The 20,043-nt window shown below is 47.3% G+C and overlaps 1 protein-coding gene across 1 annotated transcript; it reads left to right on the top strand.

The window, feature by feature from the left end:
• Positions 1 to 13,534: 13,534 nt before the first annotated feature.
• HSBP1L1 (heat shock factor binding protein 1 like 1) lies at positions 13,535 to 17,371 on the top strand (the record flags this gene model as incomplete). The annotated part of the gene is made up of 4 exons (XM_080714505.1): positions 13,535 to 13,585; positions 15,155 to 15,240; positions 15,362 to 15,432; positions 17,241 to 17,371. The coding sequence occupies 4 exons, from the start codon at positions 13,535 to 13,537 to the stop codon at positions 17,369 to 17,371; spliced, it is 339 nt and encodes a 112-aa protein (XP_080570631.1).
• Between the last annotated feature and the right edge of the window lie 2,672 nt (positions 17,372 to 20,043).

The following is a 20,043-nucleotide window of genomic DNA, read 5'->3' as shown; positions in this document are numbered from 1 at the left end:
TCTGGGGACCCGCGCCCGGCGACTCGGGCGGAGGGCGGGCGGCGGGGCGAGGAAAGGTCTGCGGTGCGGCCGCGCCTCGGCTAGGCCCCACGCGAGCCCCGCCGCCCAAGGGCGCGCAACCGGGAGCCCTGGGCCGGGGGCGTCTCTGCGGGAGCCTGAGGGGGCTGGCCGCGCTGGCCCCGTTTGGAAGTTGTCGGGCTGGGGGGCCACAGCGCCCTGGAGGAGGCGCGCGGGGTGGGGCGCCTCTAGGAAGCAGAAGCCCTGTCTCCATCCCGAAGCCAGGGCCCAAGAGCCGCGGCTCCAGTTCCACGCGGTGGAAACTGCTTCGATGGGCCCCCGCCGGCAGCTGGCCGCCAAGCTTCTCCATGTCTTGGTGGAGAGGTCAGTCCCCCAGGTGCCCACTTAGAGAAAGATCAGAAGAATTCCTGAGTGTGTCACCTGCCTCGGGATGGACGGATGGGCTGGAGGAGTGGACTGGGCAGCCTGGACCGTGGGAGGTGAAGCCCGGGGAAAGAGATGGTGCCCAGCCCTCAGGAAGCTGCTCGCCCTGGGGCCAAGCAGTCCAGGGGAGCTCTGCTACAGGGACCGCTCCAAGGCGCACTGGGCACAGGCAGCGCTGGCCTTCTCCCAAGCCTACTGGCCTGGCCTCCTGCTCTCCACCTGGTGGGTTTTGTGGGAAATCATGAGAATACTGGGCCGGGGCAGCCCCAAGCAGGCCTGACCGCAGAAGGCCCGAGTAGTCAGGGTGGGCCTGAGGGATCTCTTTACAGGAAAAGGACACAGAGGAGGCACCAGTGAGGGAGCGCCCAGGAGCTGGAGGCGGGAGGAAGGGTCCAGAGGGGTGCACACTGCCCACACCCTGGTCTGTGAGTCAGCATGCTTGTCAGTAAGCCACCAGCTTGTGGTGATTTGCTGCAGTGGCCCCAGGAAACATCTTCAAGCCTCCAGTTGCCTCTTCTGGCCCATGAGAGGCGGCCCGTGAGCTGCCTCCTGGAGCTCTGGCAAGGCCTCTCCGGAGCCAGGTTTGCACAGGTACTGCAGGAATGCAGGTCTCCAGGCCCACCGCCACTGCTCCTACCCAGAACCCACTTGGGATTGGAATCTACTTGCCACACCTCACAGGTGACTCTTAGGCCCAAACAAACGTGAGAAGCTCTGTCTCAGGAGACCCTGAGTCCAGCTTACTGCAGGGGTCGGGAATGAATGGCAGGCAGGCTGTAAGTAATAAGGAGGAAGACATCGGATGCCATCAATGTAGGCCTGCAGAGCAGACTTCCTGTGAGGGCAGGAAGTGCCCGGGATGCCCCTGGAAACGGCCACGTGCCCCAGAGGTCCCGAAGGCTGCTCAGGACGGTGCTGCTTGGACTGCACTCACAAAACCCAGGAGTCTGCTCAGGGGCAGACCTCTAACGATGGACGGACATGACCTGGTCTGTGGGAGGAGGGGCTGTCCCTGGAATCCCAGGCTGCGAACTTCCAGGGACATCTGGAGGACCAACAAACAAGTCAGGAAGCAGTTTTGTGGAAATGCCTGGTTCTAATTTTACCAAAATGGGATGGTGTCCTGGATGTCTTCTGTCAGTATCCACGGTGACTATGACAGGAAGTTGCTGGTGGGCACTTAGGTTGTTCTTACCTTGCTGCTTTTGTGAACCGTACATGCACAGAATAGTGAACAATAAATACCCTCACACTTCATCTGACCCCTCTTGGCCATCAGCTCTGGGGTGGAATTGCCAGTGAGCACATAAGCAGACTGACCAACTTTCAGAAAAGCTCCCCAGGGCCGGGCGTGGTGGCGCAAGCTTGTAATCCTAGCACTTGGGAGGCGGAGACAGGAGAATCCGGGTTCAGGGAAAGCTACAGCTACTTAGTGAGCCCCTTTGCAACTCAATGAGACCCTGTTTTGAAATAAAGAATAAAAAATAGGGTTGGGGGTGTAGCTCAGAGATAGAGTGTCCCTGGGTTCCATCCCCAGGACCACTAAATAAATAAATAATAAGCTGCACAGTTTACTGTCTGTCCTTACACCCAGCTCCCTAGTACAGCTGGCAGCCACCACAGCCCCCTGCTCCACAGACCCGTGTGTGGGCAGTAAGCTGCAGCAGAGTTCAGGTGCTACCAGGTAATGTAAATAAATAAAATTGCTAAGTGTATTTAATTGTCTAACAATCATTAAATTTTATTATAAAATTGTAAATAAACCCTGAAATTGTAGATATAGTTACCTATATACCTTGTAATTTTACAGTTTTATTTTTTATATCTCTGGTTCACCTGGAATCTGTTTTGCACTCAAGAACAGGTGAGTGACCCTGTTTACTTTTTCCCAAATGGCAAGCTACTTTTCTCCATTGCATTTTCTTAATGAAACTTGTCTTTTCTTACTTGTCTATACTATATGCCATTTTTATTATCTTCTACATAACCGCCACAGCCAGACTCCAGTTACACTCCATATTTTCATAGTTTTACAACATCACATTATTGCGTCTCCGTGCGAGCTGCCCAGCCCCCACGGAGGCTTGTCAGCAGCATTGCTTTGGGAACATTTTTAAAATACCCAATTTTTGGCGCTGGGCGTGGTGGCGCACACTTGTAATCCCCGCACTTTGGATGTGGAGACAGGAGGATCGTGCAGTTTTGAAGCCAGCCGTGCTGGCTTAAAAGACCCTGTTTCCAAATTTTTAAAAGTACAAAATAGGTCTTGGAGGATAGCCCGGAGGTAGAAGGGCTTCCAGGAACCCCAGTACCACCAAAAAAAAAAACACAAAAAAGCAATTTGTGTAACTTATATCTTCTTCACCTGCATTCAAGAGTTACATACTGCTGGGCCTGGTGGTGCGCTTGTAATCCAGCGCTGGGAGGCGGAGACAGGAGGATCACCCGTTGGAGGAGTCTCAGCAACCTAGCAAGGCTCTGCTTCGAAACTAAAAAAACAAAAGTCCTGGAGGTGTAGCTTAGAGGTAGAAGTATCACAAACAAATTTAAAAGTTACATAAGTTACATATGATTTGACTTAAATATATCTTGTTTCCAATTCGATTTTGTTTTGTTTTTGTGGTACTAAGGATTAAACTCAGGTGCATTATACCTCCAAACTATGCCTCAACCCTTTTTATTTTGTTTTTGTTTAGAAATAGGGTCTCACTAGTTGCTGAGAGCCCAACTACATTGCTGAGGCTGTCCTTGAACCTGCAATCCTTCTGTCTCATCCTCCATTGGGATTACAGGCCTGCTGCCACACACAGCTTTTTTCTCTTTCTAAACAAATCACAGTAGAACACTGGACTATATCCAAAGTTGAATAGCCAGGCGTGGTGGCGCACGCTTGTAATCCCTGCACTTGGGAGACAGGCAGGAAAATTGCACAGGTTCAAAGCCAGCCTCAGCTACTGAGTGAGGATCTCAGCAACTTAGTGAGACCCTGTTTCCAAATAAAGTATAAAATAGGACTGGGAGTATAGCCTAGAGGTAGAAAAGCCCCTGGATTCCACCCTCAGTACCAAAAAAAAAAAAAAAAAATCAATCAATCAATGTTGAGAAAACTGAAGTCCCTTTATGCTTGCTAGGAGATTCAAGCCATTCTCTTCCGATTTCATGCCTGAGCTTTAGGCCACTTGAAACCCTGGGGCTGGGCTGCAGCTGACGGTGGGGAAGCCCTGCCAGCTGCCTGGGCCCAACGGGCAGCCAGATTTAAGAACACTGTTTTAACACAAAACACAAAGTTCTTGGTTCAGGGTGCAGCTTCCTAACAAGACTACGCACCATCGTGGAGTGTGTAAATAATCAATGGGGCTTGAAGCGTAGTTGGCGAAAGTGGCACTTGAATATTTTAGAATAAATGGAGAGAAAATTATTTGTATACTCAAATCTGTGTAGCCACATGTTTACATAAAAAGAATTCACGTGTGTGTGTGTGTGTGTGTGTGTGTGTGTATGCGTGTTTGAACCGCAGGGGTGTTCTACCCCTAAGTGACACCCCCAGCTTTTATTTTATATTTATTTATTTTTGTAGTATGGTAGATGGAATCCAGGGGCATTCTACCTCTGAGCTACACCTCCAGCCCTATTTTTTTTATTCTTTATTTTGAAACAGGGTCTCACTAAATTGCAAAGGGCCTTGCTAAATAGCTGAGCCTGTCTACGAACCACGATCCTCCTGTCTCAGCCTCCCTAATCTGGCATTACAAGTGTGCGCCACCACACCCGGCTTATTTTATTTTTTTAAATTTTGAAACAGGGTCTCACTAAGTTGCTGAAGGCCTCATTAAATTGCTGAAGTTGGCCTCAAACTTGCAATTCTCCTGTCTTAGCCTCCCAAGTACTGGAAATAATTGGCCTGAAGGATTTTCCTTTTGCAGAAATTTTTAATGAGAATGATCACAAATGCACAAAAGTTGAAGAGTGGTGTGCGCAGCCTGCCTGCCTGGCCATCTGGGAAGCTGCCTGCTTTCCTGGTGCTCCAGGGTCTGCAGGCGTGGCCTCCCTCCAGCACTCGGCAATCAGGAGGGAGCCCCTCCCACCCTGGCTCCTGGCCTTGCTGCACTGGGATTGTGTCTGGGATGCTCTCATCCACTGAAAGTAAGACATGAGTTTCCCAACTTAAAAGTCTGTGTCACACTCTTTTGACAGTTGGTTTGCATCTTTGATTCCATAGACAGGGATTTTCAGCCTCCAGGATTGTTCTTACACCAGGGAATAAATGTGGCCTAATTTCTACAACTCCACAGCACATTTTAATACAAGCAGTATTTGATGTGGTACATTTCCAAGGTCAATTACTACCCCAACCAGACCTAGCAGTTTCTTTGATTAGCTCTACACAGGCAGGTTTCTTCATTTACCCTAAGCCAAACACTAGAAGGAAAGCAAACTTTGCAAAAACAATTACATCTAATCCAAAGGCACAACTCTGGGTGTATCTGCTGATGACTCTCATTGGCAGTAAATCAAGATAAAACCACCCCTCCTCGCTGTGGTCCTAACTGCAGGAGACCACGCGGGGCCCCAGCATCTGGGATTCTCCGGTACGGCAGAGGATGGACACTTACTTGGTGGCTCTGTCCTCAGCTGCACGCAGGCTACCTCCCCACCAGGCCTGCTTCCAGCTTCCAGAGTCACCAAGATAAGATCAATGAATGACTTTTAAATGTGAAAACAATCAGGCATGGTGTCACACACCTGTAATGCCAGTACTTGGGAAGCTGAGCAGAGGATCACAAGTTCAAAGCTAGCCTCAGCAATTTAGTGAGTCTCAGCAACTTAGGAAGACCCTATTTCTAGATAAAAAATAAAAATAGGGTTGATGGTATAACTGGAAGGTGGAATGTCCCTAGGTTCATTCCCCAGCACCAAATTAAAAGAGAGAAGAGCCAGGCCTGGTGGCGCACGCTTGTAATCCTAGCATTCGGGAGGCTGAGACAGGAGGACCACGGTTCGTGGACAGCCTCAGCTACTTAGTGAGACCCTGTTTCAAAATAAGTAATAAAAAATAGAGCAGGGGGTGTAGCTCAGAGTTCAAATGCCACTGGGTTTCATCCCCAGACCTGAGAGAGAGGGGAGAGAGAGAGAGAGAGAGAGAGAGAGAGAGAAGAGAGAGAGAAAAGAGAGAGAGAAAAGAGAGAGAGAGAAAAGAGAGATTACTTCACCAATGAAATTAAAGCCAGAAATGATGAATGCTATGAGCTTAGTCTGGTAACATAGGGTGATAATCTTGGGGTTGTTTGTTTGTTTGTTTTGGTGGCACTGGGGGTTGAACCCAGGGGCATTCTACCCCTGAGCTAAACCCCCAGCCCTATTTTTTAGTTTTATTTTGAAACAGGGTCTTGCTAGGTTGATAAGAGTCTTACTACTTACTAAGACTGTCCTCGAACCTGGATCCTCCTGTCTCAGACTCCCAAGTGCTGGAATGACAGGCAAGTACCACCATGCCTGGCTCTCAAAAACCTTTATTATTTATTTATTTATTTATTTATTTATTTGCGATAATAGGGATGGGGACCCAAGGGCATTCTACCTCTGAGCAACACCCCCAGCCCTATTTTTTAATCCTTTTTTTTTTTTTTTTTTTTTTTGCGGGTCTGGGGATGGAACCCAGGGGCATTTGACCTCCAAGCTACACCCCCTGCCCTATTTTTTATTCTTTTTTATTTTTTTAATAATTTTTATTAGTGCACTGTATTCATACATCATAATGGGATAAAAAAATACTTTTGTAGACATACATGCACATATCGCCCAGTCAGCCCCTACCGGATCCCCACCCCGTTCCCTCCCCAACCCTCCTTCCCATGCTTGGCTTAGTGGTTGACATCTAGTATTATAGCAATTTATCCAAAATTAACAATGATAATCTCACATAACAGTTTCATTTGTCTGATACCAAGCTTTTGATGACTTAAAGATAACATTTCAATATTTCTTTTTGCTTTCTTTCTTACCAGAGAATATATTTTTCTTTTCTTTTTTTAGGTGAAACTATCATACATTTATTTACTTATTTTTCAGAAAAAAAATCTATCCTAATATGGAATATGGACTCTAGATACTCAAAACGATCTCAAAAAAGAACAGTGCTAGAAGATATATATTTTCTGATTTCAAACTATATAAAGCTACAATAATTGAAACAGTGTAGTACTGTTCTAAAGGCAGATATATAAACCATTGGAGTTAAATAAAAGCCTAGAGATAAATTCTTCCATATATTTTCAAGTTATTTTTGACAAGGTTTCCACGAACATTTGGTGAAGGAAATAATAATATTTTAACTAAATATTGTTGAAAAATAATAATTACATGAAAAAGAATAAAATTGAACCCTTACCTAACACCATATACAAATATTAAAATAGATAAAAGACCAAAATATAAATCTTAAGACTATAAACTTTTAGAAGAAAATCTGGGTCATAAAACCTCACAACATTGAAATTGGCAGTGATTTCTTGGGTATGATTTCAATGGCACAGGCAACAGAAGGGTTAACAAACTCCCTAAAGAATAAAAAAATATTGTATGTCCAAAGACAATGTAAACAGAGTTAAAAGTTACATAGAATGGGATAAAATATTTCCAAATGCTATATCTGAAGGTATATTAATATTCCAACTAGAAATCCTAAAAATTAGCAACAATAAAAGCAAATAATACAATTTAGAGATAGGTAAAAGACTAACATAAATAATGAATCTCCACAGATAACCAATCTTAGTTGTCTGTTGGATGGAAAATCTTGTTTCTCTGGTTCTGGTGAGTGTTACCTATTTCTTCTTTGTAATTAATCTCTTTGAGTATTTTCTGTAGCGCTGGTTTTGAAGACATAAATTCCTTCAGTTTCTGTTTGTCATGGAAGCTTCTTATTTCCCCATCTAATTTGATAGAAAGTTTTGCTGGGTAGGAAATTTTTGGCTGGAAGTTGTTTTCTTTCAGAGTTTGGAATATGTTACTCCAAGCCCTTCTGGCTCTCATGACTTGGTTTGGGAAGTCTGGAGTGATACTAACTGGTTTGCCTCTGAATGTCACTTGGCCCTTTGTTTTTGTTGCCTTTAAGATTCTCTGCCTGGCTTCCACATTGGTCATTTTGACTATTATGTGGCATGGGGATCCTCTTCTCCGATCCTGTCTAAAGGGGGTTCTCTAAGTTTCCTGGACCTGTGTATCGACCTCTTGCTCTATGTTTGGAAAATTTTCTGCTATTACTTCCTTGAAGAGATTGTTGATCCCTTTGGTTTCACCTTCTTTTCCCTCCTTTATTCCAATTATTCTTAGGTTAGCTCTCTTAAAATGGGCCCATATTTCTTCAATGTCAGATTCCTGCTGTCAGATTTTTTTTTTCTAAATTAGAAACTATGCGTTCATTTTTGGATTGCTCATCTTCTAAGAGCGAGATTCTATTCTCCATGTGGTCTAATCGGTTGTTTGTACTTTGAATTGAGGCCTTTAGTTCATTAATTACATCCTTTATCTCTTTTTGGCTCTCTCTGAATTCTTTTTGAAACACCTTTATTATTTCTACAGTTATTTTCCTGATTTGATCTTCTAGAAATCTCTGAATTTCTGTTTTATCAGGTTTTGATGTTGTGGGGTTTGGGGCATTCATTGCTCCATTTTTATTCCTCTTTCCCATGATTTAGGAAGTGTGTGCCTTCTCTGGGTTCTTCCCTTGGGTCACTACGACTTCACTTAAGGTGCTCTGGATCTCGAGTCTGTGGTATCTCAGTCCCCACTATTCCTTTACTGGGTTATATCGCAGAGTCTCAGACCCAGGGAGTCAATTGAGGCTACTTTAGACCATGGGGGCGGGTACCAGGTTGGGCATTCTCCTATGGTGTGATATCTCTGCCACCGCCACTCCCCCACTGGGTCAAGTCTCTGGGAGTACAGTACTGGGATTTCTCCTCTAGGGGCCGCAATTTGACTCGCTGTCCGATGCTCCTCTCTGGAGCCTGGTGGGCTATTGAGTGCCTATTCTTTATTTTGAAACCGGGTCTCACTGAGTTGCAGACGGCCTCACTAAGTAGCTGAGGCTGTCCGCGAACCGTGATCCTCCAGGTCTCAGCCTCCCAAATGCTGGGATTACAAGCGTGTGCCACCACGCCTGGCTAATCCTTTATTTTTTGAAACAGGTCTCACTGAGTTGCAAAAGGCCTCACTAAGTAGTAGCTGAGGCTGTCCTCGAACCATAATTCTCCGATCTCAGCCTCCCAAATGCTGGGATTACAAGCGTGCACCACCATGCCTGGCCAAAAACTCTTTTTAGATAAAAATTTTCCTTAAAAATGAGAGCTATCTAAATATCAACTGACAATACTTTTTTTTTTCAGAATGTTGACTTTTTATTTTTATTTTATTTTATTTATTTACTTTTTGGTGGTACTGGGAGTAGAACCCAGAGGCTTTCTACCTCTGGGCTATACTCCAGACCATTTTATATTTTATTTGGAAACAGGGTCTCACTAAGTTGCTGAGAGCCTCACTAAGTAGCTGAGGCTGGCTTCGAATCTACGTGATCCTCCTGTCTCAGCCTCCCAAGCACAGGGATTACAAGCGTGCGCCACCACGCCCGGCTCAACTGACAATACCTTATAGATATTTTACTTTAGTTTTTACTTAGGTCTTTGATCCATCTTGAGTTAAATTTTTTATGATGAATCTGCTTGTAATTCTAGTACTTGGGAGGCTGAAACAGGAGGATCTGGGTTCGTACTCAGCTTCAGCAACTTGTGAGGTCCTCCACAAGTTAGGTCATGTTTCAAAATAAAGACTAAAAAGTAGGGGGAAGATGTAGCTAGGAGGTAGAATGCCCCTGGGTTCAATCCCCAGTACCACACACACACACACACACACACACACACACACACACACACACAAAAAAAAAATCAACTCCAATCTTTTGCATATGAATATCCAGTTTGGGAAAGAAGTACTTTTATAAGATAAATCACCTAATCAGGACACAAGCCCTGGTTACATCACATTGCTGAGGCCAGACCCTGACGTCCCACAGGTGAGGCTATGATCAGAGCCCCTTCAGAGCGAAGCCCCTGGTCCTCTTCACAAGTAACAGAACTGGGAGGGAGGTAGCAGGCAGGGGAGGGGGCCCTCCGAGCTGGCGCAGCGCCTCCCTGCTCCTGGCCCTGCTTTGACCCCACCTCAGGTATCCAGTGAGGAACTGTGCTGCCTTGTATAGGCCTTCGTCCAGACCTAATGAGAATATGAAAGGGATGTGGTAAGTATTAGTCCTTCTCTGGGCATGTGGGGCCTCTCTCTGGGAACCTCTCTCACCTCACAGGCACTTTTGTCTGTCTCCAGCTGTGTCCACGGACACTGCCCAGAATGCCTTTGCGGCAGGCAGCTTCCTTCCAGGCCTGCAAGCCCACCAGCTCCCACCCCGGCCGGTGCCTTCAGGTATGCACAGGAAAGTGGTGGGGGCTCCCCAGCCACCTGGGTGCACAGGAGCTGTGTGCAGATGCTCAGCTTCCTGGACTTCCCCCAGTGCCTGTCTGTCCAGCTCAGCCACCTGTTTCCAGACTGCCTCCTCTACAAAGGCCCTGCTGCCGGACTCTTCCCCGAAAGGTCTGTGGTCCCGTGGCCTCTATCTGCTGCTCCTCTCCCAGGTTACCCCCATGCCCCACCTGCAGCCCGTTTTCCCTCTGTATCCTGGCCCCTGTGGGACCCCGCTTCTCTCTTAGGGAGCCTGTTAGGATTCCTAAGGATGAGCCTAGCTGGGAAGCAGACATGTCCCCTCGTCCCAAGACCACCGAGCCTCTCTGCCAGGGTCTTTGCTTTCAGTGTTTGGCGCCAAAAACCCAGAAGCTGCCCAACAGCCCTGGAGCTCTACTACAGCTGGTTCAGAGGGGAGGGGCACAAGCCAGCTCTGCAGTCTTCTGTATTTCTGGTCCTGGCCCCTGTAGTTCCCAGGCTTATGCTGTCTCTGACCCCAAAAGAAAGACTGTGTGGGCGGGCTTTCCTTAGGTCGAGCCACACCCTGGTGCGAGTCACCTGCCTGCCTGAGCCCCGTGTGCTCACCACAGCCCTCACTGGCAGGGGTCCCTTGGAATTCTCTGTCACTGAGAACTGAGTGGGGTGAGGTGTCCCCCAGGGTGCCTGGAAAGCTGCCTGTTCCTCACCCTCGCCCTTGAACTCAAGGCAGACCCTGTGTGGAGCACCTTGCTGGAGTGAAACTGTAAAGGAAGGGTGAGATCCCAGGACTTCCGCAGAAGGAAGGGAGGAAGCTGTCCAACAGGTTCTGAGCCCTTAGGCTGATGACTGCCCCACCCAGGGTCCCTGCCCCAGCCCCAGCCCCTCCCATCTCCAGGGACTACAGCACCCTCCTGAGCCATTTCCCCTCTCCTTCTTATTTTTTGTGGCACTGGGGATTGAACCCAGGGGCAACCTACCTCTGAACTACACCCTAGCACTACATTTTGTTTTAATTAATTTGGAAGCAAGGTCTTGGTAAGTTGCTGAGAGCCTCACTAGTTGCTGAGGCTAGCTTAGAACCTGTAATCCTCCTACTGGGATTTCAGGTGTGCACTGCCAGGCCCTCGTCTGTCCTGTGTATGCAGGCGTGGGTGAGTTCAGATGCTTAAACCCTAAGTGTGTTTCCAAGGAGACACTTGGGGCTCGCCTCTCCCTGCTCAGCATCGACTGTGGGTGGCTGCAAGTTTTCTCCCCAGACCTGCTCCTGCCTCTCCACCGCCAGCCACCTTCCAGGAGAAAGCGATGCCACCCAACAGGACCCTCACCCCAGACCACTGCAGGGCACTGCAGCCCACACGCAGCTCCAGTCTTTCCTGGTCACCTCCAGAACCCAGTTATCCCCATTATCCTTCTAGAGGAAGAAGACATGAAAAAGGCCCAGAAAGTGGCAAAGGCCATGCTTGTAAAAACTGCCAGTTTGAGTGGGACACAGTGGCACTACCTGTAATCTCAGTTCTTGGAACCTGAGATAGGAGGATCGCAGGTTTGAGGACAGCCTCAGCAAGTAGTGAGACTTTTATCAACCTAGTGAGACTCTATTTCCAAATAAGAAATACAATTGGGCTGGGGGTATAGCTCTAAGGTAGAACACCTCTAGGTTCAATTCCCAGTCCCCCCACCCCCGAATATCAGTTTAACAGTCTCAATGAAATATAATTCAAGCTGGGTATGGTGGCACAAGCTTGTAATCCCTGTCCTTGGGAGTCTGAGACAGGAGGATCTCAGGTTCCTGGCCAGCCTCAGCTACTTAGTGAGGCCCTCTGCAAGTTAGTGAGAACCTGTTTCAAAATAAAAAAAATAATAAATAGGGCTGGGAGCATAGCTCGGAGGTAGAATGGCCCTGGGTTCAATCCCCTGTACTGCAAAAAAAAAAAAAAAAAGAAAAAGAAAATATAATTCATATACCCTAACACCCACTTATTGAAAGCGCACAGTTCCAAGTTTTCAGTATGTTCCCAGGGTCATCAGCAAGCAATTAAGGTCGAAGCACATTTGCCCCTCAGAAGTAACTTCTTACCTATTGGCACACGGTCTCTCCCTCCACGCACTCCAGTGACCACGAGCCTGCTGTCTCCATGGACCCACCTCTCCGGCACATGTCCCACAAATGGCCCTCTGCTGTGGCCTCGATGACTGGCTTTCTCCCTTAATGTCTTACTGGCACGCTTCCCATGGTCATCCAGGTTGTGGCAGGTGTGAGTAGCTCATTTCTTTCTAGGGCTGAGTAGAACTTCACCCCATGAATAGACCATTTGTCCATTTCTCTGCTGATGGACGTCTGGGTTGTGTCCACCTCAGACTTGTGAATGATGTTGCTCTAACACAGTGCCTGAGCTCTGGGTGGATTTTGAGTTCCCTTGGGTTCATGCCTAGGTATGCACCAGCAGTGTGTGAGGACTCCGCCTACCTCCACGGCATCCAGCCATCCTAGGGTGGGGGTGGGGGTGGGGTCTCCTCCTGGCTTGGGTTTGTACATGGCCATGTCTTTTTGGTGGTGGGGGGTAACCATGGATTGAGCCCAAGAGCATCTTATCTTCTCTGAGCTACACCCCTTTTATATTTTGTTTAGAAACAGTCTTGATAAGTTGCTGAAAGTAGATACGTTTCTGAGGCTGTAAAAAACCTGTGATCCTCCCCAAAATACTGGGATCACAGTCTTGGGCTACCATGCCCAGCTACCCTGTCTTTTTTTTTTTTTCTTTTCTTTTTTTTTTTTTTTTTTGTACTGGTACTGGGGATGGAACCCAGGGACATTCTACCTCCAAGCTATACTCCCAGTCCTATTTTTATTCTTTATTTTGAAACAGGGTCTCACTGAGTTGTGAAAGGCCTAAGTAGTAGCTGAGGCTGTCCGCAAACTGCAATCCTCCTGTCTCAGCCTCCCAAATGCTGAGTAATAAGCATCTTTTAAAAAATATTGTTGTTGTTGTTGTTGTTGTTGTTGTTATTATTATTATTATTATTATTATTATTATTATTATACCAGGGATGGAATCCAGGGGTAGTGTATCTCTGAGCTACATCCCCAGTCCTATTTTTAAGTCTTTGTATTTTTTGAAACAGGGTGTCACTGAGTTGACAAAGGGCCTCACTAAGTAGTAGCTGAGGCTGTTCAGGAACCTCCATCCTCTTGTCAGCCTCCCAAATGCTGGGATGACAAGGGTGCGCCCCCTTCCCCCGCTTGGTCAGAACCATTCTTTATGTGGAGGCTGGCACAGGCAGAAAGGGCAGGTTGCAGAAGCCCACACTCCAGGCCCCTCAAACACTTGGTGCATCATGGACAGACGGGGGCATGGGGGCCAGTTTCCCCGCGGCCGGGCTGGCTCTGGAGGTGACCTACTGATGGCAGCACCTTGGGCGCGTGCAAAGCTGCAGCAGTCACAAACTGCAGTGAGCCCCAGGGACAGCTCCTCCCTGGCCACCCCGCCTCCGCGGGAGGAAGACAGCGCCACGCTGCCCCTGTAGGTGACCGACTGCGCTCGGCCCTGAGCCCCTGCCCAGCGGAGGCGACCCCGATCCCCGAAGGTCAGCTGCGGCAGCCTAGCACATGGACTCGCGCGCCCCCGAAGCCCCCCGCGGGGACGCACTGCAGGACGCGGTGAGTGGCCCGCCCCGGGGGCGGCCGCAGGGAGGAGGCGGGCCTGGCAGGGCGGGGAGCGCCAGGGAGGGAGGCCCTGCGGGAGGGAAGCCCCCCCTGGCCGCCCCTGGGCCGTCGGCCCCCAGAGCCCGCCCCCGGCCCGACCTGGCCCCAGTGGGAAGGTGAGGAGACATTGGGCCACTCTGAATCTTCGGTAACCTAACCACTTTCCTATTTGACAAAGCACGTACCACTCCCAGAAGAGAGGCTGATAAATTTGTTGTGTTAAGAAGAATATGTATCCGGGGCTGGATGTGTACTTGGGAGGCTGACAGGAGGATCGCAGGTTCACTGCAAGCCTCAGCAAGTAGTGAGACTCATCAACCTAGTGAGACTCTGGGCTGGGGTGTGTGTGGCTCGAAGGTGAGTTTAATTCGAGAGAGGGGAGAGAGGGAGAGTGAGGGAGGGAGGGAGGGAGGGAGGGAGGGAGGAGAGAGAGAGAGAGAGAGAGAGAGAGAGAGAGAGAGAGAGAGAGACATCCCACTTGTAATCCCAGTAAGTACTTGGGAGATTGAGACAGGAGGATCACAGTAATTTGCTCAGTAATTTGGCGAGAACCAGTTTCAAAGTAAAACAAAAAGGGCTGGTTGGGGGCGTAGCTCCGAGGCAGGCTGCCCCCTGGGTTCCCTCCTAGTACCAAAAGCTTTTTTTTTTTTTTTTGCAGTACTGGGTATGGAACCCAGGGGCATTCTACCTCCGTGCTATATTCTCAGCCTATTTTTATTCTTTATTTTGCGGTACTGGGACAGAACCCAGGGGCATTCTTCCTCCGAGCTACACCCCAGCCCTAGTTTCTATTCTTTATTTTGAACAGGATCTCAACTGAGTTGCAAAGGGCCTCATTAAGTAGCTGAGGCTGTTTGCGACCTGCGTCCTCCTGTTTAGCCTCCCAAATGCTGGGGTTACAAGTGTGCGCCACCACGCCGGTCTTAAAAACATTTTAAACTTACATTTTCCTGAGGAAGGTGGAAATCCCCGGGTGAAGGCGCCACCTAGCGGCAGGGCTGCGGCCCTGCATATAGAAGCGCTGACGGGATGCTGGGATCTGGCGCTTCTGTCTCCAGGATAGACCAGACAGGGGTTGAGGACGCAGGTCAAGAGCGCTGGTTTTAAATGTGCAAACTCTAAAGCAGGTAGGAACTTGGGACGTTGGTAGTAGCAGTGGCGATGTGTCCTGTACAACGTGGTGCACAGCGCCAGATGCAGTGCTAATACGAATAAACATCCCGCTCGCAAAGGTAGTCGCACTGCCTCTGATAAGCTTCCCCCGAAGCATCCCCAGGAACCCAGGCGACCGGGGCACCCCGAGCTGCCATCTGATGACCTGTATGCCGGCCTTCACATATCGGGTGCACACCCACTCTGAGACGAGTGGTGTAGGAAGTGTGGGGCAGCCCATGGTGCGGTCAGCAGGGGTCTCATTCTCCTACCCGTGGAAAATCAGGACGTGATGGGGCCACTCCACGACATTTAGTGACCTACACCAGCGATAAACATTACATCCAGGTGCCTTGTGATTCAAATTTTCAGGCAGAAAATCTACTTCAGGAGCTTCAAGAACATTTTCAATCTCTTACGGCAACATTAAACCACAGAAATATCCTTTTCTACCTTTAGCAGACACTGTTATGCTCTTGGACTGCCAAATTGCCATGGGATATCTTTTTGTCTTCTTTCAGCAAATAATCACTTACTTAGGATTTCCCCGTTTATATTTGCATTGCCATTCACCTGTAGCAGAAAGTTTTACTTCCTGACTGGCAAGACAAAACATCAGAATGGCAAATACATGGCTCAAGGAGTCCAAGGCCTGGGATTACAGGTGTGACCACTGCACTCGGCTTACTTGCAACTTCTGATTTTAAAGATGGGTTCTCACAGTACAAGATGATCTTCAAACATGATAAAATTGAACTCTAGGGAATGCTGGGCGTGGTGATGCATGCTTGTAATCCCAGTACTTGGGAGGCTGAGATAGGAGGACCACAGGTTGACAGCCTGCCTTAGCTACTTAGTGTGGCCCTCCAAGACTTAGACCCTTTAAAATAAAGAATAAAAAATAGGGCTGGGGACATAGCTTAGAAGTAGAATGCTCCTGGGTTCAATCCCAGTATCATAAAAAAATTAAGCTGTTAGAAAGGTGATCTTATTTTTATCTTTTTGTGGTACTGGGATTGAACCCAGGGGCATTCTACCTCTGAGCTACACCCCCAGCCCTATTTTTCATTTTTAAACAGGGTCTTACTAAGTTGTGGAGGGCCTAAGTAGCTGAGGCTGGCTATGAACCTGTGATCCTCCTATCTCAGCCTCCCAAGTACTGAGATTATAAGCCTGGGCCACCATACCCAGCTAAGAAAGGTGGTTTTAAGTGTTGATTTCCATTATATTTATACTTAGGGTTTGGCAAAAACAAAGCCAAATCATATTCCTAAGTCCATGTCCAAACAAAGGAGCCAATTTTTCTTTCTTTCCTCTGCCCCCACCTTTTGTTTTTTGGTAGTGCTGGAAATTGAACACAAGGGCATTCTACCTCTGAGCTATACCCTCAGGCTGATTTTGCTTTTTATTTGGAAACAGGGCCACACTACATTACTGGGAGCCTTGCCAAATTGCTACGGCTGGGCTTGGAACCTGCCACCCTGCTGTCTCAGTCTCCCAAGTACTGGGATCACAGGCATGCACCACTGTGCCCAGCTATCTGAGCCAACTTTTCAAAACTGAGCTCACAGCTTAAAGGTTAAAGGTATACACTAAGACAAACTCAAGGGAGGTAGCTGGTTTGTGCTGGCTAGACTTTTTTTTTTTTGGTGCTGAGGATTGAGCCAATATACTCCCTACCCCAGCCAGATTATTTTTTTAAAAAACTTGGAAACAGGGTCTCACTAAGTTGCTGAGGGCCTCGCTAATTTGCTGAGGCCGGCTTTGAACCTGGGATCTTCCTGTCTCAGCCCCTCAAGTACTGAGATTATAAGCGTGTGCCTCTACGCCTGGCTAAATTAGGCTGTTTTTGATCCCTTCCTTTTATTTATTTATTTTTGGGTGGTACTGGGGGTGGGACCCAGGGACTTTCTACTTCCAGGCTATACTCCCAGACCTATTTTATACTTTATTTAGAAACAGGGTCTCACTAAGTTGCTGAGAACCTAAGTAGTTGAGGCTGGTTTTGAACCAATGCGATCCTCCTGTCTCAGGCTCCCAAGTGAGGGGATTACAAGTGTGTGCCACTACGCCCAGCTGATCTCTTCCTTTTAAAACTTGCTTCTGAGCCAGCCAGGCACAGTTGGCTCACACCTGTGATCCCAATTCTTGGGAGGCTGGGACAAGAGGATAATAGGTTCAAGGATAGTCTCAGCAACTTAGTGAGACCCTGTTTCAAAATAAAGAATGAAAAATAGGGCTAGGGATGTAGCTCAGAGGTAGAATGCCCCTGGGTTCAACCCTCAGTACTGAAAAAATAAATAAGTAAAAAGAAATTAAAAAAAGGGGGGGGGGGGCTAGAGGTGTGGCTTGGAGATAGAATGCCCCTGAGTGGTTTGGGTGGTTCAATACCTAATACAAAAAAAAAAAAAAAAAAGTAGTCCTACATGTGTAGTTCTCCTTAATGTTGCACTGGAAGAAATGGGCAACCGCATCGAGACCTTACAGAAGAATGTGCATGACCTGATGGTGCAAGCTGGGATTGAAAGTTCTGTTAAGGATCAAGCGGTCAGTTCATCACTAGGCATCTCTTTCCATCTTGAAAAATGAAACCCTACATTTGCTTACTATGTGAATTGTCATTACTGCATGGAAACCTTTAGAAATCATACAAATAGTTCCTTTTTTGTGGAATTGGGATTGAACTCAGGGGCATTTGGCCTCTGAGCTAAACCCCCAGTCCTATTTTGTATTCTTTATTTTGAAACAGGGTCTAAGTTGTGGAGGGCCTCACTAAGTAACTGAGCTGAATTATTTTTTCTAGATACACCTGTCATGATTCCTTAAAAGTGTACATTTTAAATGAAAAATGCTATTTAAAAATTAGATTAGATTTAACTGGGCGTGGTGGCGCACACTTGTAATCCCAGGATTGGGAGGCTGAGACCTGGAGGATCACAGTTCGGGGACAGCCTCAACTACTTAGTGAGGCCCTCTGCAACTCAATGAGACCCGGTTTCAAAACAAAGAATAACAAATTGGGCAGGGGGTGTAGCTCGGAGGTCAATTGCCCCTGGGCTCCATCCCCAGACCCGCAAAAAAAAAAAAAAAAAAAAAAAAAAATTAGATTAGATTTTTTTTCACCCCCTACTCCTTAAGTTAGTCTTAGGCCAGAAGACAAATCACAATGAACTAGAGGCTGGAGTTAAAACTAGTAGTTCCTGTTTGGGATAAGATAGTCATGTAGCCATTAAAGAGGTCATAAGTAAGCTTAGCCTTCACATTCCACAGCCGGCCCTGCAGACCCACTTAGCACCCTACACTGGGAGCATTCCCTTGGCAAAGAATTGCAGCCTTAAGGATGCGAATACACAGTTTCAGGTGTCAGACTGGGCTTATGTCTATGGAGATACATGGAGATACAAAATTTTATTAAGTATGCATATTATTATGACAGTGTTTTGAGTAATTTAAAGGCCTTCACTTACAACTGTAATCCTAAATCAGATATCAGATTATGTCAAATTATCCCTGTGTACCCTGCAGGGGTATCTACTATCAATGACTTATTAATTTCTGAATTTGGAATTTTGCATTCTGGTAAATAAGATTAGAGAAGCTGTGTTGTTCCCCAGGAACTACAAAAATGGGAGGGGGCTAAAATTCTAACTATCTGGGAGGCTGAGGCAGGAGAATCACTTGAGCTCAGTGGTTTGAAACCAACCTGGGCAACACAGCCTGGCCCCTTCTTAAAACAAAGCAAGAAAGAAAAAGATCATGTGTGTTTTATTTTATAAGATGGTGCATGTTAGCTGGGTGTGGTGGTGCATACTTGTAACCCCAGCACTTGGGAGGCTGAGACAGGAGGATCCAGGTTTGTGGACAGCCTCAGCTACTTAGTGAGGCCCTTTGCAACTCAGTGAGATCCTGCTTCAAAATAAAAAATAAGCCAGGCATGGTGGTTCATGCTTGTAGTTCCCGTGCTTGGGAGGCTGAGACAGGAGGATCGCACAGGTTCGAGGCCAGCCTCAGCTACTTAGTGAGGCTCTCAGTAACTTAGTGAGACCCTGTTTCCAAATAAAATATAAAAATAGGTCTGGGAGTATAGTCCAGAGGTAGAAAATCCCCTGGGTTCCACCCCCAGTACCACCAAAAAATAAAAATAAAAAAGTAAAAAAATAAAGAATAAAAATGTAGGGCTGGGGGTATTGCTTGGAGGAAGAATGCCTCTGGGTTCCATCTCCAGTACCTAAAAAAAAAAAAAAAAGGTGCATGCTTGTAATCCTAGTACTTGGAAGGGTGAAAGGAGAATTGTAGGTTCCAGACCAGCCTCAGCAACTTAGTAAGAGCTGTTTCAAAAGAAAAAAGGGCTGGGGGTATAGAACACCCCAGAGTTCAATTCCCAGTCTCACAAAAATAAATAAACAAAGCCGGGCGTGGTGGCACACGCTTGTAATCCCAGCATTTGGGAGGCTGAAACCGGAGGATCGTGGTTCGGGGATGGCCTCAGCTACTTTGTGAGGCCCTCTGCAACTTAGCGAGACCCTGTTTCAAAATAAAGAATAAAAATAGGGCAGGGGGTATGACTCGGAGGTCAAATGTCCCTGGGTTCCATCCCCAGACCTGCACAAACAAACAAACAAACAAACAGCCAGGCGTGGTGGCGCACGCTTGTAATTTCCGCGCTTGGGAGGCTGAGACAGGAGGATCGCATGGGTTCGAAGCCAGCCTTAGCTTCTTAGTGAGGCTTTCAGCAACTTAGTGAGACCCTGTTTCCAAATAAAATATAAAAAAGGCCTGGGAGTATAGCCTGGAGGTGGAAAGCCTCTGGGTAACCCCCAGTACCCCCCCCACTAAATAAATAAATAAATAAATAAATAAACAAACAATAACAAGGACTGGAGGTATAGCTTAGATAGAATATCTCTGTGTCCAATCCCTCATACCAAACTAAATAAAATAAAGTAGAACTCTTACTGTAGGGGAAAAATAGTTTTACGTGCTAAAGTTCTATTAGATGCATCCTGCCCACTCAGAAGTCTGGGTCCTCTCCATGTCACACAATGACAGCCCTCCCCTCTCCCACAATCAAATTTTGATCTCTTGTGCTGGGCATGGTGATGCATGGTTGTAATCCCAGTACTTGGGAGGCTGAAGCAGGAGGATACCAGGTTTACAGCCAGCCTCAGCAATTTAATGAGATTCTTAGCAACTTAGTGAGACCCTTTTTCAAAATAAAGAATAAAAGCCGGGCATGGTGGTGCACGCTTGTAATTCCCGCG

This window comes from Muscardinus avellanarius (genome assembly GCF_963383645.1).
Source record: "Muscardinus avellanarius genome assembly, chromosome: 17".
In the NCBI taxonomy this organism is placed as follows: Eukaryota; Metazoa; Chordata; class Mammalia; order Rodentia; family Gliridae; genus Muscardinus; species Muscardinus avellanarius.
The sequence above is the reverse complement of the archived record's forward strand: the minus strand, read 5'-3'. Positions and strand labels throughout refer to the sequence as shown.